General features: G+C 45.0%; 1 protein-coding gene across 1 annotated transcript in view; it reads right to left on the bottom strand.

Annotated features, from left to right (window-relative positions):
• The window catches only part of si:ch211-278j3.3 (E3 ubiquitin-protein ligase RNF19A), a 144,991-nt gene that overhangs the window by 24,092 nt on the left and 97,700 nt on the right, over positions 1–23,199 (bottom strand). Inside the window, exon 4 of the mRNA XM_028796366.2 lies at positions 11,617–11,764. Within this exon, the coding sequence (XP_028652199.2) occupies positions 11,617–11,764 (148 nt within the window). The remainder of the gene's footprint in view (positions 1–11,616; positions 11,765–23,199) is intronic.

The raw sequence follows: 23,199 nt of genomic DNA, 5'->3' as shown, positions 1-23,199 counted from the left end.
AAAAAGATAACAGTGGTATGTCTTTCATTTCCTAGGAACATCTGAGCACTGTGGTGTTTTCCGAACAAAGATTTTTAGTGAAGCAGTATTTAGTTGTATGAAATTAAATCAAATGTGAAAACTGGCTGTGCACAAATGTGGTCCCCTTGTCATTGTGCTTATTTGAATGCCTGTCACTGCTCAATGCTGATTACTTGGTGTGATGAGCTCGTTAAGCCTTGAACTTCATAGACAGGTGTGTCCATCATGAGATATAAAGGTATTTAAGGTGGTCAATTACAAGTTGTGCTTCCTTCCCTTTGACTCTCCTCTGAAGAGTGACAGCATGGGATCCTCAAAGCAACTCTCCATAGATAGATAGATAGATAGATAGATAGATAGATAGATAGATAGATAGATAGATAGATAGATAGATAGATAGATAGATAGATAGATAGATAGATAGATAGATAGATAGATAGATAGATAGATAGATAGATAGATAGATAGATAGATAGATAGATAGATAGATAGATAGATAGATAGATAGATAGATAGATAGATAGATAGATAGATAGATAGATAGATAGATACTTTATTAATCCCAAGGGGAAATTCACATAGAAAGATCTGAAAAGATCTGAAAACAAAGATTGTTGAGTCTCCTGGTTTAGGGGAAGGCTACAAAAAGCCATCTCAGAGGTTTAAACTGTCAGTTCCAACTGTAAGGAATGGAATCAGGAAATGGAAGGCCACAGGCACAGTTGCTGTTAAACCCAGCACGTCTGGCAGGCCAAGAAAAATACAGGAGCAGCATATGAGCAGGATTGTGAGAATGGTGACAGACAACCCACAGATCACCTCCAAAGACCTGCAAGAACATCTTGCTGCAGATAGTGTATCTGTACATCGTTCTACAATTCAGCGCAATTTGCACAAACAACATCTGTATGGCAGGGTGATGAGAAAGAAGCCCTTTCTGCACTCACGTCACAAACAGAGTCGCTTGTTGTATGCCAATGCTCATTTAGACAAGCCAGATTCATTTTGGAACAAAGTGCTTTGGACTGATGAGACACAAATTGAGTTATTTGGTCAGAACAAAAAGTGCTTTGCATGGCGGAAGAAGAACACCGCATTCCAAGAAGAACACCTGCTACCTACTGTCAAATTTGGTGGAGGTTCCATCATGCTGTGGGGCTGTGTGGCTAGTTCACGGACTGGGGCCCTTGTTAAAGTTGAGGGTCGCATGAATTCAACCCAATATCAACAAATTCTTCAGGATAATGTTCAAGCATTAGTCACAAAGTTGAAGTTACGCAGGGGTTGGATATTCCAACAAGACCATAACCCAAAACACAGTTGGAAATCTACAAAGGCATTCATGCAGAGGGAGAAGTACAATGTTCTGGAATGGCCGTCACAGTCCCCTGACTTGAATATCATCGACAATCTATGGGATGATTTGAAGCAGGCTGTCCATCAAATTGAACTGAACTGGAGAGATTTTGTATGAAGAATGGTCAACAAGACCTCCATCCAGAATCAGACACTCATCAGAGGCTATAAGAGGACAGCGTCTAGAGGCCAAAAGGAGGCTCAACTAAGTATTGATGTCATATCTCTGTTGGGGTGCCCACATTTATCCATCCATCCATTTTCCAACCCGCTGAATCCGAACACAGGGTCACGGGGGTCTGCTGGAGCCAATCCCAGCCAACACAGGGCACAAGGCAGGGACCAATCCCGGGTAGGGTGCCAACCCACCGCAGGACACACACAAACACACCCACACACCAAGCACACACAAGGGACAATTTAAGATCGCCAATGCACCTAACCTGCATGTCTTTGGACTGTGGGAGGAAACCGGAGCCCCCGGAGGAAACCCACGCAGACACGGGGAGAACATGCAAACTCCACGCAGGGAGGACCCGGGAATCGAACCCAGGTCCCCAGATCTGCCCACATTTATGCACCTGTCTAATTTTGTTATGATGCATATTGCATATTTTCTGTTAATCCCATAAAATTAATGTCACTTCTGAAATCCTACTGTTACCATAAGGCATGTCAGATATTAAAAGGAAGTTGCTATTTTGAGAGTTCAGCCATTGAGAAACAAAAATCCAAAGAATTAAGAGGGGTTCCCAAACTTTTTCATATGACTGTATCCATTCAGGGAAGTCATTTTCTGTATTTACAAAAGTGTTTCTTCTTTTTCGAGCCATATTTCCATATGGTCGATGCAGCTAACCACCACCCTTGAATAACATCAGTTATGGCTCGGCGAAGAGGTTTGTCAGTCAGTCATTCTCCAACTCGCTATATCACCAGGATCACAGGGGGTCTGCTGGAGCCAATCCAGGCCAACACAGGGCGCAAGGCAGGAACAAACCCCAGGCAGGACGCCAGCCCACCACAGGGCACACATACCCACACACCAAGCACACACTAGGGCCAATTTAGAATCGCCAATGCACCTAACCTGCATGTCTTTGGACTGTGGGAGGAAACCCACAGACATGGGGAGAAAATGCAAACTCCAAGCAGGGAGGTCCCGGGAAGTGCACCCAGGTCTCCCGACTGTGAGGCAGCAGCGATACCACTGTGCCACCCCGAAGAGGTTTGTCGGATGAAGAAATTTATACCGTTAGCTTTGTGAGGAAATACCACAGTGAGAGTGAAGAGGATTCTGATGATAGTGACAGTGATCCTACTTTTGTAAATAATAATATAAATGATACTGGTAAGGTCTGTCATGCGTTCAACGATGTATCAAATAGGAGTGACGATGAATGTGATCTGACAATCACCGCAGCAGCCTCCACTGCAAGTAAAGGGAGCCCTCTGGTGGCAGTCAGCTCACATAAACCCTTTTGTAGACAACAAATTGAAAGCAGCAAGCACCAGCCTGTACGTTCATCATCTCGAAGAAAAGCCCAGTGTGGACAGTGTGGATAGGCACTGTATGTAAAGTGCCACTGTGTTTGAGAGCAGTTTAAAAACTAAATAGCCACTGTTAGGCCTCCTCCTGGGAACAAGAAGGATTTTTTTTACTGTTTTTGAAATGGATAGCCAAGAGAGACAAAATTAGGATTAAACTATGTGCTATTTTTTGAGCAGATAGACAACATTAGGTTTTCTATTAGGGATAGTTTTTATTCTCATTTAATTGCTACAATTACATTCTCTTTTTGAAATGTGCCTAGTACCACGACGACTCTAATGAATTGAGACAGACTTGGTCTGTTATTTGTATTCCTCCTGTTGTGCCAGTGTGTGACTCTAAGACCATCCATATTTATATTACTAAATCTACGTGGTTACATCGCTTTATACTTTTTTTCAGGCTCACCAGTCTTCTAAAATGTTTTTTAGAGTGGTAAAGTAATACTGAAGTAAAGCCAGCAATTTATTCTGATCCCACAGGGGGGCAGTAGTGATCTTCTGGAAAATAGAAATGGCGACTAAACGCTGACAGCAGAGTAGAAGCAGAATGAAGGCTACTCTGAAACTGAAATATGGGCCAGGAGAGTGGAGCGGCACAGTGCTTAGTGCTGCTGTACTGTCAGCCCTGTGTTCGACTCCCAAGCCTACACTTTTGAGTTTCCATATTCTCCACATAACAGTGTGGGGTTTTCCTTGGGCTGTGTCAGGTTTACACTAAATTTACTGGCCTGGATGGATGCATGAAGAACCCAATTTATTACAAAAACTCAACAATTTGACAATACTTTAACATACAATATTGCACAGTGCTTGCACATTGTGTCTTTGTCTTAGTGTGAGATTTTGTTGTATTTTACAATACCCTGCCACTTGCAAGTGTGTAACATAAAAAGAAGTTTAACTGAAACTCAATGAGTTAAACTGCATAGAATGACATGGTGGTACAGCACTTAGTGCCTACATATCCCTAATCCCAAGATTAAACCCTGAGCCCAGTCATTATTTGCATGCAGCCTGCACATTCTATCTATCTATCTTATATAGTGCCTTTCATATCTATCTATCTATTGTCAGAAGAATGAGTCGGAGACATCACAAAGGTTTGGGGCAGCCACCCGTATAATATGCTCGGCTGCAAATTGCTCTTTTTTATAACAAGAAGTGTATACTTCGGAGTCCAAAACAGAACTGCCTGTACTGAGGCAAGATGGCAGTTTTAAAGGCCCAGAAGGGAAATGACGTCTTCGTTGCAGGAAGTGGGAGTGGTATCCTGGTGTTCGGAAGTGACGTCATCCTTGGGGCCGTCCAGAGGCGGGATTTCCCAGGACAGGTCTGCAAGGGACTGAGAGAGATGGTCAGTACACTCCGCCACCTCCTGGCCTGGCATAGAATTACAAGTGTCTAGGCCCTTCAGCTGTTTCCCATGCGCACGTGTGTGACAAGGCCCCCCCCTTAGCCCAGACCCATCGGGTCGGGCGGACCTGTCCGAGAGGTCATGGACTTGAGAGAGAGCATCCGCATTGGCATGGAGAGTACCCTTTCAATGAACAAGCGAGAACTTATATGGTTGGAGGTCAAGAAACCACCTAGTGACCCGGGGATTCGACTCCTTGTGAAGGGCCATCCACTGGAGCGGTGCATGGTCCGTCACCAGAGTAAATTCACGGCCCAATAGGTAGTACCTCAACTGCGTAATCACCCATTTTATCGCAAGAGCCTCCCGTTCCACTGCGGCATACCTAGTCTCCCGATCCAGCAGTTTCCGGCTCAGGTACATGATGGGGTGTTCAACACCATTGACGCTTTGGCTCAGCACGGCCCCCAGGCCTGTGTCCGAAGCGTCCGTCTGGAGTATAAAAGGTAGTGTAAAGTTTGGTGCTTTCAATATGGGTGCTGATGTAAGGGCCTGTTTCAGGTCACAAAATGCAGCGGCAGTCTTATCTGTCCATACCACGTGGATTGGGGCCTTCTTCTTCGTAAGGTCTGTCAAGGGTGCTGCTCTTTCGGAGAACCGGGGTACAAACCGGCAGTAGTACCCAGCTAACCCGAGAAAAGCCTGCACCTGTCTCTTGGTATTCGGACAGGGCCAGTTTAATATGGCATCAACTTTGGAACACTGTGGTTTGACAGTATCACGACCCACCAGGTAGCCCACATATTTAGCTTCTCTTAATCCAAAGAAACATTTCCTTGGGTTAATTCGAAGCCCGGCTTCTGCCAGTGTCCGCAGCACCGTTTCCACCTGCTGCACATGATCCTTCCACGTACTGGAATGAATGACTACGTCATCCAAATAGGCAGCACTAAACGCGTTATGGGGCCAGAGCACTCTGTCCACCAGACGCTGAAACGTTGCCGGTGCCCCATGTAACCCGAATTGGAGGACTATGTACTGCCAGTGCCCACTAGGGGTGCTAAACACGGTCTTAGCCTTCGCGGAGTCTGTTAAAGGAACCTGCCAGTACCCCTTTGTCATGTCAAGTGTGGTCAAAAACTTCGCTTGTCCAAGTCTCTCGAGGAGGTCGTCCACGCGAGGCATTGGGTAGGCGTCAAATTGGGAGACTTGATTCAGTCTACGGAAGTCATTGCAAAACCTCCAACTTCCGTCTGGCTTACTGACCAAGACAATAGGACTGGACCAGGGACTATAACTTTCCTCAATCACACCTAGTTCCAGCATGTGCTTGATCTCAAGCTCCACTTCTGCCTTCTTTGCTTCGGGAAGACGATATGGGCGTTCTCGTACGACAACTCCGGGTTCTGTCACGATGTCGTGCGCAATCAGAGAGGTCCTACCGGGTTGCTCACTAACTACCTCTGGAATGGACAAGATCGCTGTCTCAAGCTCCTGTCTCTGTTTAGCATTCAAGTCAGGACTGAAGTTAAGACTGGTACCTTGAGTAAAGAAAGAGCGGGGCTGAGCGGAGGAGGGGTCCGAGTCCCTTTCCATCCATGGCTTCAGCAAGTTGACATGATACACCCGCTCGGTCGACGATTGGGCTGTTTCACCAAATAGTCGACGAGCCCTTTCCTCTCCTTAACTTCGTACGGCCCTTGCCAATGGGCAAGCAACTTCGAATGCGAGGTAGGCACCAACACCATGACGCGGTCTCCCGGTTGGAACTCCCGGAGGACCGTGCCACGATCATAATAGTGGGCCTGTGCTGCTTGCGCTTCCTCCATGTGACTTTTTAAAATAGGCCGAATTCTTCCGAATCGATCGCGTAACTGTGCAATGTATTCTAATACATTGACAGAAGGAAGCGCCTCTCCTTCCCATCCTTCTTTTAATAGATCCAATAACCCTCGGGGTTGTCGCCCATACAACAATTCAAAGGGTGAGAACCCCGTAGAGGCTTATGGGACTTCCCGATAAGCAAAGAGCACAAGGGGGAGGAGCTGATCCCAGTTCCTCCCGTCCGCGCTGACCACCTTGCGCAGCATTTGCTTGAGAGTTTGATTAAACCTCTCGACAAGACCGTCGGTTTGAGGATGATACACCGCGGTCCTTAAGAGCTTTATTTTGAGTAACTTGGCCGTCTCCTTGAACGTCTCCGAGGTAAAGGGCGTCCCTTGATCCTTGAGGATTTCTCTTGGGATCCCGACACACGCAAATACACCCACTAATTCCCAAGCGATAGGTTTTGTAGTGGCAGAGCGCAACGGAACTGCCTCTGGATATCGTGTAGCGTAATCCACGAGGACTAATATATATTTAAATCCTCGGGCTGAGGGCTCCAGAGGTCCTACTATATCGACCCCAATACGCTCAAAGGGGACATTAATCAGGGGAAGGGGAACGAGAGGAGTGCGGTCCCTCCTAGGAATTTGCCGCAATTGACATTCTGGGGAAGAAATAAAAAAAACGGCGAACCTCCTCATTTATTCCCAGCCAATAAAATCTGAGCTTAATCCGCTCCAGAGTTTTTTCGGTGCCTAGATGGCCACCCAGGAGGTGGCCGTGTGCCAACTCACAAACCTGCCGCCGGTAGGTTCGCGGGATTAGCAACAGCTTTCGCACCCCGCCCTCATGATCAGCTATTCGATATAACAGATCGTTGTCAAGTACGAAGTGAGGGCCGCGAGGTATGGGCAGATGAGTGCGTTGGCCATTGGCTATCACGACTGCATTTTTAGCAAACTTCAGGGAGTCGTCATTCCTTTGCTCTCTCCTGAAAGATGCCGGCGTTTTATTAAATTGGAAGTGTAAGTCGGAGAGAGGGTCCGGTCTGACCTCAAGGGGCGGGACGAGGCCCTGGTTGATGACGTATCTATGTGCGACGGCCCAGGAAGCTCCCCGTCCTCCTCGGAGTCTTCCGTATCTCTTTCCCCCGGCAAGATACACGGCGTGGAAACAGCCTGAGAGGGATTCGTTCCTTCTATTACTAGGCCTACAGAGTTACGAGGAGTGGATATTAGTACACCGCATTAATTGTCACACCAGTCTCGCCCTAGTATCACTGGAAAAGGTGGGTAAGGGTGAACCGCTACGGGGATCTTTTTCACTACTTGCTCAAAGCTGATGACACACAGGGCGATTTTATATGACTGTGTTTCGCCGTGTATACACCGAATGCTAATCTTTTTTCTCGTTCTCTGTCGCGGTAGTACATAACGGCAATCAACAAGGGTCGTGTTGCTGCCGGTATCCAACAGCGCTGTAACTCTAAAGCCATTGAGTATTACCACCCTCGTATTCCCATTAGCCAGGGGGTTCGTAAGTGCACACAACCGTCCTCCCTCCTTCCACTTGCATTCCCCCATGCTCCCGTGCGAGCGGCCCACCCCGCGCCCCGGGAACATTGGAACAGGCTTCGGGTTATATGGAAGGGACTTATATAGTGGGACGTAATCCCTATGGAGTCCACTAGAGGACCGTTCTGCTCTCACAGATTGTGAGGCTGGTTTAGTTCTTATTTGAGCTATGAGCTCGTCCACAGAATGGAAGTTTTCCCAGACCAGCTGGGCAAAGTTACTGGGAAGCTTCTGAATTAAGATAAAGCAGGTTACCTGCTGTACAATTTGTAAAGAAGTCAGCTCAAATGGTCTCAGCCATTGAGCTACTTGTTCCCAGAGAGCATATGCTTGCTCCCAGGCTGATATCTCCGGATCATATTCCCAAGTTTGTAGAGCATTTACCTGCTGGTCTGGGGATAGCCCTTTTGTCTCCAGGACCTTGGTCCCAACGGGCGGCCCAGTCCTCTCCTCTGAGAGAACATAGTAGGCCCTTTTCATTTTCCCCCCAGGAACCAGCCCACGTCGGTGGGTCTCCTCCACATTCTCCCTGTGTAGGATTAGGGGCTCTTGTTCCCCTGCTGGGAGCGAAGCCTGCCCAGTGCCACTCCGGACCGCTGAGCACGCCACCCACCCGGAACCACGGCCCCGGTACTCTCCTACCTGAGTATATTTGAGGTTCCTTCCTGGTTTCCGCTGGGAAAGCTGCATCCTGCCGACTACGCTACTGTCAGAAGAATGAGTCGGAGACATCACAAAGGTTTGGGGCAGCCACCCGTATAATATGCTCGGCTGCAAATTGCTCTTTTTTATAACAAGAAGTGTATACTTCGGAGTCCAAAACAGTACTGCCTGTACTGAGGCAAGATGGCAGTTTTAAAGGCCCAGAAGGGAAATGACGTCTTCGTTGCAGGAAGTGGGAGTGGTATCCTGGTGTTCGGAAATGACGTCATCCTTGGGGCCGTCCAGAGGCGGGATTTCCCGGGACAGGTCTGCAAGGGACTGAGAGAGATAGTCAGTACACTCCGCCACCCCCTGGCCTGGCGTAGAATTACAAGTGTCTAGGCCCTTCAGCTATTTCCGATGCGCACGTGTGTGACACTATCTATCTATCTATCTATCTATCTATCTATCTATCTATTATATGGTGCCTTTCATATCTATCGATCTATCTATCTATCTATCTATCTATCTATCTATCTATCTATTATATAGTGCATTTCATATCTGTCTATCTATTATATAGTGCCTTTCATATCTATCTATTATATAGTGCCTTTCATATCTATCTATCTATTATATAGTGCCTTTCATATCTATCTACTGTATCTATTATATAGTGCCTTTCATATCTATCTATTATATAGTGCCTTTCATATCTATCTATCTATTATATAGTGCCTTTCACATCTATCTACTGTATCTACTATATAGTGCCTTTCACATCTATCTATCTATCTATCTATCTATCTATCTATCTATCTATCTATCTATCTTTTATATAGTGCCTTTCATATCTATCTATCTATCTATCTATCTATCTATCTATCTATCTATCTATCTATTTATTACATAGTGCCTTTCATATCTATCTATCTATCTATTATATAGTGGCTTTCACATCTATCTATCTATCTATCTATCTATCTATCTATTATATAGTGCCTTTCACATCTATCTACTGTATCTACTATATAGTGTCTTTCACATCTATCTATTATATAGTGCCTTTCACATCTATGTATCTATTATATAGTGCCTTTTACATCTATCTCTCTATCTATCTATTATATAGTGCCTTTCATATCTATCTATTATATAGTGCCTTTCACATCTATCTACTGTATCTACTATATAGTGCCTTTCACATCTATCTATCTATTATATAGTGCCTTTCACGTCTATCTACTGTATCTATTATATAGTGCCTTTCACATCTATCTATCTATCTATCTATTATATAGTGCCTTTCACATCTATCTACTGTATCTACTATATAGTGCCGTTCACATCTATCTATTATATAGTGCCTTTCATATCTATCTATCTATCTATTATATAGTGCCTTTTACATCTATCTACTGTATCTACTATATAGTGCCTTTCACATCTATCTATCTATTATATAGTGCCTTTCACATCTATCTACTGTATCTACTATATAGTGCCTTTCACATCTATCTATCTATCTATCTATTATATAGTGCCTTTCATATCTATCTATATATCTATCTATTATATAGTGCCTTTCAAATATATCTACTGTATCTATTATATAGTGCCTTTCACATCTATCTATCTATTATATAGTGCCTTTCACATCTATCTATCTATTATATAGTGACTTTCATATCTATCTACTGTATTATATAGTGCCTTTCATATCTATCTATCTATTATATAGTGCCTTTCATATCTATCTACTGTATCTATTATATAGTGCCTTTCATATCTATCTATTATATAGTGCCTTTCACATCTACCTACTGTATCTATTATATAGTGCCTTTCATATCTATCTACTGTATATGTTATATAGTGCCTTTCGTATCTATCTATCTATCTAGCTATCATATAGTGCCTTCATTTCTATTTATCTCTGTCTCCTCACAACAGAGGCTCCATGTCCAGTCACTGTTCAGGGAGAGGATGCAGAGGTGGTCCACTCCTACAAGTACTTGGGGGTCCTCTTCAATGATAGTCTGGACTATTCTCATAACACAGAGAAGCTCTGTAACTATTCTCTCCTTAGGGGATTGTGTTCCTTCAATGTAGGAAGTGACATCTCTCAGAATTGCATGAGACAAATGGAGTTGGTGCCCCCACTTGTCATAAGGTGGTACTGCGTACCTCAACTGAGCCAGGAAGGCACCTCATGGCACCTCAATACAATCATCATCTGTGCTCAACTTAAGGTGCATTGCTGATGATTTTCTTAACTTATCCTTTGATTTCCAGTCAGTTATTATTTTTTTAATAATCATTATTAATTCTTTTCCTTTCTCCTATGTGGTGGAGATTTCATTTCACAGAAGAGTGTTAGCATTGGCATGGAGCAGGCTCCAGCCTTGAACAGGGCACCAGTAGATGACTGAGCAAGGGTGGAAGGTATAAAGTGCTTGTTGGACTGAATGGTCTCCTCTCGTTTGTCAAATTTCTTATGTTCTCATGCTAAAAGAAAAAACAAGTGTGACAAAAGCAAAAAGATGGAAAGTGCTTCTTCAGGTTTCAAGGTAACTATTGTAGGTGCCAGAGAAGAAGGATGGCCATGAATCCTTATTTTATCCCATCCCTAGGAGGCCATAATGGAAGGAGCAGTTCATTCCCCTACACGAGAGGTGGCAGTGTTCCTCAAGACTGGACCAGTTTAAGTCACCTGCAGGGAGTCATGGGAGTTGAGGTCCAGAAATGCAGCTCTACTGGGGTCTTTGGAGACCCCCAGAGGGCATTGGCGGGGTGGGGTGGGGACTGCCTGGTTTCCACACGACCCAGAAATGCTCCAGACAACCTGGACAGGAGACCAGAAGAAGTTCCCAGGTCTCGTTTAAACTTAAACTCACTTAAACTGAGTCAGAGTTGGGAGGCAGTGGGCAACGCTCTTTTGGAGGAGGAAGGGAATTGGTCAATGGTTTGATTTTTGCTGTTAATTGTAAATGGAAGGCATTGTATCAAATAAAAATCATTTCTTTGAATGAGGAATTGTGTTGGGTATTGCTGTGTCTGTAGTTTGGTGCTCAGTGGTGCCCCCTAGTGGCTACACTATTCACTCTGCTGCACCGTTTTTGGTTTTCTTAACAAGAACTGGTCAGCAAATGGGATAAAGGACACCTTGGTTTGTTCTCTTATTTAGGACAATACCCAAGTGGACCTTAGGAGGGTGTGGAGAGAAGCCGCAACAAACTCAGGCCTCCACAGACGTCCACTGTGTGCCACCTTTGTCCCCACACGTACCTGAGGTAGTGCACGTCCGTGATCTCCTTCATGCAGAGCCAGCAGAACTGGCAGGCGCAGACGGTACAGTTCATCCGGTTACAGCTGCCATCGTTGGTCTTCATGATGTAGGCGCCGCACCGTGGGCACGCTTTGATCTCCTCCAGTTCTGTAAAACAACAAAGCAGCATTAGAAAGCCAAAGGAAAACACATTTGTAAGAGTACAGGGTGCACCAAAATGAAGTACCACATTTCTCAAGGTCATTGCACAAGGTATGGAGGTAGCCGATTGGGTTGGGGTGGGGGGTCCTTTGATAGGCGATCCCTTATAGTTTTTGGTCAGCAACAAGCCCGGGACAGCTTTCGCTGTCGAAGCGTTCTTCAGAAATAACGAATTCATCATCACTACGCAACATGCCTTCCGAACGCACTTCAGCATTCCTCCTAACAGTGACGTCCCAAATCAGAAAACAATTCTTCAGAGGGTGACTAAATTTAGACAGAAAGACAGCATTGAACAGAAAATCTCCAGGCCGTCCTCGGACCGTATGAACACATGAAAACATTCAACCTGTAAGGGCGTCCACGTTGCAGTCCCCTAGATGTTCAGCACACTTCTCCCTTAGGCATTTCCAACACGTCTTTGATTTTTGCATGAGGACCTTAATTTCCATCCATACAAAATGATGGCAGTGCAGGAACTCACTGAGAGAGACCGGGAGAGCCGTAGAGAGTTGTGTGGCAACATTCTGCAAATCATTCATCGAGATGCCATCGTCATATGCAATGACGAGGGACATTTCCATTTGAATGGTTATGTAAATAAGCAAAACTTTCGCAATTGGGCTGAAACCAACCCTAGTGAACTTCATCAGAGACCCCCGCATGGTGAGCACATGTGTTACAGTTTAGTGCGCCGTCACAGAATTTGCCATTGTAGGCCCTTACTTTTTTGAGGAGGGGGGAGCAACAGTCACCGTCACTTCAGAACATTATATTGAAATGCTAGAGAACTTTTTGTGGCCCCATCTGGAAGAAATGGATGTGCTGGATGCCTGGTTTTCAACAGGATGGAGCAACAGCTCATACGCCGTGGAGATCCATGCAAGTTTTGTGGGAGATGTTTCCGGGGAAGCTGATCTACCTGAACAGCGATGTCGGGTGGCCTTCACATTCACCTGATCTCGCTCTGTGCGAGTTCTATCTCAAATCGAAGGTTTACACACACCAACCTCAAAACCTTGAAGCCCTGAAGGACGCTGTTCGCCACAAAATGACCACTATTCCCCTTGAAATGGCCAAACAAGTCATGTGAGCGTTCAGAAGAGTGTATCGCTAATGATGGCCACCACCTTGAAGACATCATTTTTAAAACACAGTGCACAAAAATCTATTTTGCATCCCCTTTCTTGTGTCGTAATGAAATTTATTTTATCTTGTAGCATTTTTGTAGAAGAAACGTTTGAAATGTGCTACTTCTTTTTGGCTCACCTCGTACAAGGGTGTCAACTGAAAAGAGTGGAAACTTACAATCAGTGGTAGCCCAAGATGGAGAATTAGATGCAGACATAACTCATAGAGTGCAGTGTGGATGGAACAACTGGCAGAAGATATCAGGAGGATTTTGTGGTCAAAGACATACGGAGAAGGTTAAAGGTGAGGCCATTAAAACCAGCAATTGGCAGTAATGGAGGCACAGGAGAAGGAGTTGGATGTGGCAGAAATCAGAATGCGGAGATGGACGTGAGCAGTTACAAAAAAGGACGGAATAAGAATGGAGATAAAAGCGGGAGAGAAAGCTAAGAAAGTCCAGGAAAGTGGTATGGACATGTGATGAGGAGAGACAAGGAATATGTGGGTAAAAAACAGTGATGGGAGTGGAAGTCCAGGGGGGCAGAAAGCAAGGAAGGCCAAAGTGGAGGTGGATAGACAAAGTCAAAGAAGACCTGAAGGAAAAGAGCGTGACTGGCGAGGAGGTGCAGGGCCAAGATGAATGGAGAAGGTCAATCAAGCACATCAACCCCATAAAGAAGTAGAAAAAGAAGAAGAAGAAGAAGAAGAGGAATGGCCTCCTTTGTCTTGTAGTTTGCATATCAGGTCGGTGTTTAACCTAACATACAGTGCATCCAGAAAGTATTCACATTGCATCACTTTTTCCACATTTTGTTATGTTACAGCCTTATTCCAAAATGGATTAAATTCATTTTTTTCCTCAGAATTCTACACACAACACCCCATAATAACAACGTGAAAAAAGTTTACTTGAGGTTTTTGCAAATTTATTAAAAATAAAAAAAACTGAGAAATCCCATGTACATAAGTATTCACAGCCTTTGCTCAATACTTTATTGATGCCCCTTTGGCAGCAATTCCAGCCTCAAGTCTTTTTGAATATGATGCCACAAGCTTGGCACACCTATCCTTGGCCAGTTTGGCCCATTCCTCTTTGCAGCACCTCTCAAGCACCATCAGGTTGGATGGGAAGCGTCGGTGCACAGCCATTTTAAAATCTCTCCGGAGATGTTCAATCAGATTCAAGTCTGGGCTCTGGCTGGGCCACTCAAGGACATTCACAGAGTTGTCCTGAAGCCACTCCTTTGATATCTCGGCTGTGTGCTTAGGGTCGTTGTCCTGCTGAAAGATGAACCGTCGCCCCAGTCTGAGGTCAAGAGCGCTCTGGAGCAGGTTTTCATCCAGGATGTCTCTGTACATTGCTGCAGTCATCTTTCCCTTTATCCTGACTAGTCTCCCAGTTCCCCACAGCATGATGCTGCCACCACCATGCTTCACTGTAGGGATGGTATTGGCCTGGTGATGAGCGGTGCCTGGTTTCCTCCAAACGTGACGCCTGGCATTCACACCAAAGAGTTCAATCTTTGTCTCATCAGACCAGAGAATTTTCTTTCTCATGGTCTGAGAGTCCTTCAGGTGCCTTTTGGCAAACTCCAGGTGGGCTGCCATGTGCCTTTTACTAAGGAGTGGCTTTCGTCTGGCCACTCTACCATACAGGCCTGATTGGTGCATTGCTGCAGAGATGGTTGTCCTTCTGGAAAGTTCTCCTCTCTCCACAGAGGACCTCTGGAGCTCTGACAGAGTGACCATCGGGTTCTTGGTCACCTCCCAGACTAAGGCCCTTCTCCCCCGATCGCTCAGTTTAGATGGCCGGCCAGCTCTAGGAAGAGTCCTGGTAGTTTCGAACTTCTTCCACTTACGGATGATGGAGGCCACTGTGCTCATTGGGACCTTCAAAGCAGCAGAAATTTTTCTGTAACCTTCCCCAGATTTGTGCCTCGAGACAATCCTGTCTCGGAGGTCTACAGACAATTCCTTTGACTTCATGCTTGGTTTGTGCTCTGACATGAACTGTCAACTGTGGGACCTTCTATAGACAGGTGTGTGCCTTTCCAAATCATGTCCAGTCAACTGAATTTACCACAGGTGGACTCCAATGAAGCTGCAGAAACATCTCAAGGATGATCAGGGGAAACAGGATGCACCTGAGCTCAATTTTGAGCTTCATGGCAAAGGCTGTGAATACTTATGTACATGGGATTTCTCAGTTTTTTTATTTTTAATAAATTTGCAAAAACTTCCAGTAAACTTTTTTCACGTTGTCATTATGGGGTGTTGTGTGTAGAATTCTGAGGAAAAAAATGAATTTAATCCATTTTGGAATAAGGCTGTGACATAACAAAATGTGGAAAAAGTGAGGCGCTGTGAATACTTTCCAGATGCACTGTAAGTATCTCTCCAAGACATGGTGACTGAAATCAAAAGAAGGTGGCCAGACTTTGAACACCGACATACACTCCTCCACCCAGGAAGGATGGAAACCTTTGAGAAAGATGGTTTGTCATTTTGTAATAACTCTTCTTAGAAGAGGGTGTTATTACAGGACAATATATGACGACACCCCTAAAGGGAAAATGGGACACCTTCCAACAACACTCGGAATGTGTCCCGGATATATGACTGGAGCAGGGGAGAACCTTTATGACTTCCAGAGGCCCCTGTAAAGCGTTCACCAATGAACCCCCCTACTGAATTCCGTCCTAGATGTGCACAATGATGGAAGTTGAGCAAAGGAGCAGAGGAGTCTTGGGAGAGCTGCCAAGTGGACCAAAGACAAAGTGCACCATGAGCATGCTCAAAGCTCTTCGAAAAAAAGCCCCCTGTAGTCTATTCACAATAATCCTTTGGGACTTTGATGGATTGTCTGTTGAGTAAATGGCTGCTGAGAGAAAATAACAAGGGGGATAGCAAAGCCTTAAGCGACAAAGAAAAATCCCACTGTGCTGGCTTGGCAAAGTATGGCATTTTGCCAATGCAAAAAAGAAAAGGGCAGTCTGCTCTGTGAATGTAATAAATACCCTGCAAATGTAACTGGCAGCGACACTAAGGGAGAAGAAGAGAGACCAGTACAACCTGTGAGAAAGCGGGTGCAGCCGCAAGTAAAAGTAAGCAGACCCTCTGGGACTCCCAAGATTTCTACATTGATGACTGATAAAATATCGTCTATGGCCGGTACTTATGAAGCGTCTCAGAGTCACTCATTAAAAGTAGCATGAGAATGTGTCCAACCCTAGAGTAGGACGTGAGAAATAATTATGAAGCATTCTACACCCACCCCCAAGGAGTAGGGGGCCACATTTTCATGATTTTGCTGAGGGCTCTATACAGGTTTTGACTGGCACTGCTTCCTGGGCTTGTACAGGTCAGGTCAGGTTGGGGAGCACGCACCGGCACAGCGCATTGCCACACCCACCACGCGACAAAACAGCTCAGGGGTCCAGGCAACCAAAAAAACACACACGCGGTCCAGTCCCACATCCAGAAATGACCCTCTATCTGCCGCAGCCAGGTGTTACATGGGCATTGCCTTGGCCTGGTCCAGTCATTCGAGTCCTCAACAACGAGGATCCTGTGAGCCAGATCACCCTCAGGGAATCGCACCTCATGGCCGTAGTGCCGTAACCGCTCCCTCAAAATGCAGGTAATGTTTCTCATTCGGGACTCTGTGAGCAACACAAAGTCAAACCAGCGGTCCCCAAGGACACTCTGAAGAGACACAAGAGTCCAGTCTTCACCTCAGGTCACTGGGTAGCATCCATGTCTCGCAAACAAGAAGCACCAGGACTCTAAAGTCCCTTAGCAGAGATATCGGGAGCGCCACAAACCCATTTCCAGTGACCTCATGACCCCCCCCATGCTATCCCAATCCGTCATAGGAAGATTCACTGGAGACATGAATGTCACTGCTGAGGTAAGTAAACCTCTCAATGACGAGGTCGACACTCTCTCCGCAGACAAACACACTGCTGATGGCCGTGCCCAAGAGCTCATTAAAGGCCTAACAGCTTGTACAGTGCAAAGCAAATGTTCCAGGGGTCTTGTGCATCTCCACAATTTATAAAAAAAACATTTTAAAGTCCCCTCTTTTCAAAGATCCCAGGGCACAATGGGGAAAGGATATTTTGCTTTCCATTTCAGAAAAGGAATGGAAGGCAGCCATGCACAGAATACACTCAAGTTCCATATGCGCAAAGCACTCAATTATTCAACTTAAAATCTTCTATCGAGCACAGCATTTGTCTCGATTAAAATTGTCCAAAATGTTCAAGGGCCAAAATCTAACCTGCAAACATTGCAATCGAGCTCAAGCCTCACTGGGCCAAGTGTTCTGGGTGTGCACCAAATTAACATCATTTTGGACAAACATCTTTGAATGTCTATCAGGCAGCCTTGGGATCACAATCACTGGTAACCCATTAACAGCTGTGATTGGTGGGCTCATAGAGGGGCTTAAAGTGGAGAAGGACAAACAAATCGCAATGGCCTTTATGAATGAGTCGTAATTTTCTCAAACTAAATAAGAAGAAAACAGAAATCTTAGTGATTGGTAAAACTAGATATAATGAGGATATCAGAAATAAATTTGATCCATTAGGCTTAAAAGCCAAGACTGAGGCAAAGAATTTAGGTGTTACTATTGACTCTGGGAGTGGCACAGTGTTCGCTTCCCGGGTCCTCCCTTCGTGGAGTTTGCATGTTCTCCCCGTGTCTGCGTGGGTTTCCTCCTGGCGCTCCGGTTTCCTCCCACAATCCAAAGACATGCAGGTTAGGTGGATTGGCGATTCTAAATTGGCCCTAGTGTGTGCTTGGTGTGTTTGTGTGTGTCCTGCGGTGGGTTGGCACCCTGCCCAGGATTGTTTCCTGCCTTGTGCCCTGTGTTGGCTGGGATTGGCTCCAGCAGACCCCCGTGACCCTGTGTTCGGATTCAGCGGGTTGGAAAATGGATGGATGGATGGATAAATAAGAAGAAAACAGAAATCTTAGTGATTGGTAAAACTAGATATAATGAGGATATCAGAAATAAATTTGATTCATTAGGCTTAAAAGCCAAGACTGAGGCAAAGAATTTAGGTGTTACTATTGACTCTGGGGGTGGCACAGTGTTTGCTTCCCGGGTCCTCCCTTCGTGGAGTCTGCATGTTCTCCCCGTGTCTGCGTGGGTTTCCTCCCACAGTCCAAAGACATGCAGGTTAGGTGCATTGGCAATCCTAAATTGTCCCTAGTGTTGTGTGTGTGTGTGTGTCCTAGGGTGGGCTGGTGCCCTGCCCAGGATTTGTTCCTGCCTTGAGCCCTGTGTTGGCTGGGATTGGCTCCAGCAGACCCCCGTGACCCTGTGTTAGGATATAGCGGGTTGGTTAATGACTGACTGACTATTGACTCTGACCTGAATTTTAAATTATATATTAATCAGATGACTAGGACAGCATTTTTTCACTTAAGAACTATAACAAAAGTTAGACCTCTTATAACATTGCAAGATGCTAAGAAATGAGTTCAGGCTTTTGTTTTTAGTCGGCTAGATTACTGTAACGCATTCCTCTCAGGACCGCCCAAAAAAAGACATCAATCAGTTACAACAAGTGCAGAATGGAGCTGCCAGAATCCGAGCACATCACCCCAGTCTTGATGTCACTAAACTGGTTACCGGTGCCATTTAGAATTGACTTTAAAATACTGCTGATGGTTTACAAAGCCTTCAATAATCGGCTCCATCTTATATTTCAGAATGTCTGTCACTTTACACTCCAATTTGTAACCTTAGATCCTCAAATGAGGGTCTGCTTAGAATTCCTAGAGCTAAACTTAAATGAAGTGGTGAGGTGGCCTTCTGCTGTTATGCACTTCAAATCTGGAATAGCTGACTGACAGAAATTCGCCAGGCTGACACAGTGGAGCACTTTAATAAACTGCTTAACACTCACTATTTTAACACGGCTTTCTCAGAGCTTCATTTTAGTGTAACCCTGATATTCTGTATATGCATTGAATTATTGTTTTTATCATGGCTCCACAGTCCGTACTCACCCCTACTTTCTGCGCCACCACCACCTGATCAAAGCACCGTACAGTCCTTACATTGATGGATTGAAGGCCAGAGGTCCACATGACCATCATCGTCTACTTCTTCCACATGAAGCCTGAAGACCATGAGGACTGATTGAGATCACTGATGTTAGGTAGAATGCCTAGTGGGGGATGGGGGGGCTCGTGGCCTAGGAACCCCTGCAGATTTTGTTTTTTTTTGTTTCTGTTTGTTTTTTTCTGTCCTCCAGGCCATTGGATCTTCCTTTATTCTTTGTTATTTAGCATTACCTAATCTTATTTTTATATTTTTTCTTTTCTGTATCTTGTAAAGCACTTTGAGCTACATCACATATGAAAACGTGCTCTAGAACATGCTCAAGAAATAAATTTTGTTGTTGATTACTTCATTACTAGCACATAGACTCGTCTTGCTCAACTGGAAGAATCCCACCCCACCATTTTTAAGTCAGTGGGTAACTGATGTCCCATAATATCTTAAATTGGGAAAAAATCAAATTCTCACTTAAGAGGATCTTTTCCAAACTTTTTTTTAACGTATGTCAGGATCTAATCAATAACAGTTTAGATGTGGATAGCGCTTTGAGTACTGAGAAAAGCGCTATATAAATGTAATGAATTATTATTATTATTATTATTATTATTAATCTTCTATATCTGGGAAATTTGCTTTGTTACAGACAGACAGACAGACAGACAGACAGACAGACAGACAGACAGACAGACAGACAGACAGATAGATAGATAGATAGATAGATAGATAGATAGATAGATAGATAGATAGATAGATAGATAGATAGATAGATAGATAGATAGTACTTTCTTTGTCCCAAGGATATATTTTACCACGCGCCCTCGTGTAAGAAGCCCACCCTAATTTTTACAAAGAAGATCGCAAAAAAAAATTTGCCCCGTGTACGACGCACGTTGTGATTGTATAGGAAGCATTTAGGGCACATTTTCTGTGAAATGCACTCCTGTTTTTGTTGCATGACGAAAGAGCGAGCGAGCGAGAGAGAGAGGGAGAGAGATAGAGTGCACGTGAGCAAACAAGCGAGAGAGAGAGAGAGCGCGCACGTGAGCGGAGAGAGAGCGCAAGCGAGAGAGAGAGAGAGAGCGCGTGAGCGAGAGAGAGAGAGAGAGAGAGAGAGATAGAGTGCACATGAGCAAACAAGCGAGAGAGAGAGAGCGCAAGCGAGAGAGAGAGCGTGTGAGCGAGAGAGAGAGAGAGAGAGAGATAGAGTGCACATGAGCAAACAAGCGAGAGAGAGAGAGCGCGCACGCGAGCGAGAGAGAGAGAGAGAGCGCGTGAGCGAGAGAGAGAGACAGAGTGCACGTGAGCAAACAAGTGAGAGAGAGAGAGAGCGCGTGAGCGAGAGAGAGAGAGAGAGAGATAGAGTGCACATGAGCAAACAAGCGAGAGAGAGAGAGCGCGCACGCGAGCGAGAGAGAGAGAGCGCGTGAGCGAGAGAGAGAGACAGAGTGCACGTGAGCAAACAAGTGAGAGAGAGAGAGAGCGCGTGAGCGAGAGAGAGAGAGAGAGTGCACATGAGCAAACAAGTGAGAGAGAGAGAGAGCGCGTGAGCGAGAGAGAGAGACAGAGTGCACGTGAGCAAACAAGTGAGAGAGAGAGAGAGCGCGTGAGCGAGAGAGAGAGAGAGAGTGCACATGAGCAAACAAGCGAGAGAGAGAGAGCGCGCACGCGAGCGAGAGAGAGAGCGCGCACGCGAGAGAGAGAGAGCGCGTGAGCGAGAGAGAGAGAGTGCACGTGAGCAAACAAGCAAGAGAGAGAGAGCGCGCACGCGAGCGAGCCCAAGCAGAAGAAGTAAACATTACAGAAAAAAATTTCCTTGTGTATGACGCGCACCTGATTTTCTAATGGCAATTTTCGGGAAAAAATGTGCGTGTGGTACATGCGTAAATACGATATTATCAAATAGATAGACAGTATCATGTACGTGTGCATGTGAGTCAGTTTAAGGCATTTTATGATAGTAATTCTCCATATCTGCATCTTCCTGCCAACTACACCACTGTAAGAACAAGACAGAAAAGTCAGCTTGTTTTGGCAACCTTATGGCAAAAAGTGTATACTAAAAAGCAAAATAAATTTTTAAAAAATGTGCATTAAACAAAAAGCAATTCACCCTCAAACTGGAGACATTTAGGGGACTAACAAAGATGGCAGCTTCTCCAATTATGATGTATGCAGGCAGGAAGAGGGGTGTCCAGATGGATGGACCCCAAAATAACGTTGGAGAAGGAGAGCTTTCAATCTTTCTTTATGCAGAAGGAGGAAAAGAGAGGCCATTATCATACAGTGCCAACCCCTGGATTGACAGAGAATTACCATCCCCAAGCCTTTAAACTCTTTCCCATGCACATGTGTGTGACAATAGATAGAAAGATAGATATGAAAGGCACTATATGATAGATAGACAGACACTTTATTAATCCCAAAGGGGAAATTCACATACTCCAGCAGCAGCAGCATACTGTTAAAAACAATATTAATTAAAGAGTGATAAAAATGCAGTGCAAGGTAGAGAGTGTGAGGCAGGTATAACAGACAGTAACTTTATATAATGTTAACGTTTACCCCCCCCAGGTGGAATTGAAGAGTCGCATAGTGTGGGGGAGGAACGATCTCCTCAGTCTGTCAGTGAGCAGGACGGTGACAGCAGTCTGTCGCTGAAGCTGCTCCTCTGTCTGGAGATGATCCTGTTCAGTGGATGCAGTGGATTCTCCATGATTGACAGGAGTCTGCTCAGCTCCCGTCGCTCTGCCACAGATGTCAAACTGTCCAGCTCCATGCCAACAATAGAGCCTGCCTTCCTCACCAGTTTGTCCAGGCGTGAGACGTCCTTCTTCTTAATGCTGCCTCCCCAGCACACCACTGCGTAGAAGAGGGCGCTCACCACAACCGTCTGATAGAACATCTGCAGCATCTTATTGCAGATGTTGAAGGACGCCAGCCTTCTAAGGTAGTATAACCGGCTCTGTCCTTTCTTGCACAGAGCATCAGTATTGGCAGTCCAGTCCAATTTATCATCCAGCTGCACTCCCAGGTATTTATAGGTCTGCACCATCTGCACACAGTCACCTCTGATGATCACGGTTATGTTGGTGGGCTCTCCTCTCTTTCACTTGGGCGGCGGTTGAATTTTGTTTCTGTTTAGTTTGATTTGATTGTAAGGACTGATATTTGCTTTTAATTAAAATTAATAACAAAAAGGAATACAGAGCACAGCTTACTTGTGTGACATTTTGATGTCAATCACTCATCCATGCTGGCTGCTACAATACAGTTTGCACTTAGGACCACCTGTGTGCTGATACTGTGATATTTGTCCGGACATGGACACATTTGTTGGTACCCCTCCACGAAAAAAGAAGAATCCACCATTGTCTATGAAATAACTTGAAACTGACAAAAGGCACTGGTGCCCATCATTGTTTATTGCGTATCTAAAACAAATCAGACTTTGCTTTCAAGTTTTGATTCAGCAGAATATTTCAAATAATAACACAAATGACACAAATGATGGGATTCTTAACCTCATATTTGGTTGCACAACCCTTAGAATTTGCAATCCCTGCACACAAATGATTCCCAGAGCTCTCCATGAGACTTCTGCTCCTGTCCACAGGTCGTGCTGCCCACTTGTCCTAAACAAACTGCTCTAGATGGGTCTGGTCTGAAGGAGATCTTCTCCAGACTGCCTAATTCAGTTCTTTCCATAGATGTCAGATAGGATTCAAATCAGGGGTCCTAGAAGGCCACTTCAGAACAGTCCAATGTTCTTGTTTTTCATTCTTGGGGGCTTTCAGCTGTCTGTTTTGGCTCTTTATCCTGTTGGAGGGTCCATGGCCTGCGACTGAAACAAAGCTTTCTGACCCTGGGCAGGACGTTTCACTCCAGAATGTCTCGATTGTCTTGAGATTTCATTGTTCTCTGCAGAGACTCAAGGCACCCCTGTGCCAGCCACAGCAAAGCAGCACCAAAACATAAGCGAGCCTCCTCCAAGTTTCACAGTAGGTCTAGTGTTCTTTCCTTTCAAAGCTTCATTTTTTCGTTTGCAGACATAAAGCTGATGTGAATTTTCCAAAAAGCTCCTGTTTTGTCTCATCTGTCCTATGGACATTCTCCATGAAGAAGCATTGTGGCTTGCCAATATGAATTTTAGGAAATTCCAGTCTGGTTTTTT

This window comes from Erpetoichthys calabaricus, chromosome 3 (assembly GCF_900747795.2).
Source record: "Erpetoichthys calabaricus chromosome 3, fErpCal1.3, whole genome shotgun sequence".
NCBI lineage: Eukaryota > Metazoa > Chordata > Cladistia > Polypteriformes > Polypteridae > Erpetoichthys > Erpetoichthys calabaricus.
This window is presented reverse-complemented; position numbering and strand designations above follow the sequence as displayed.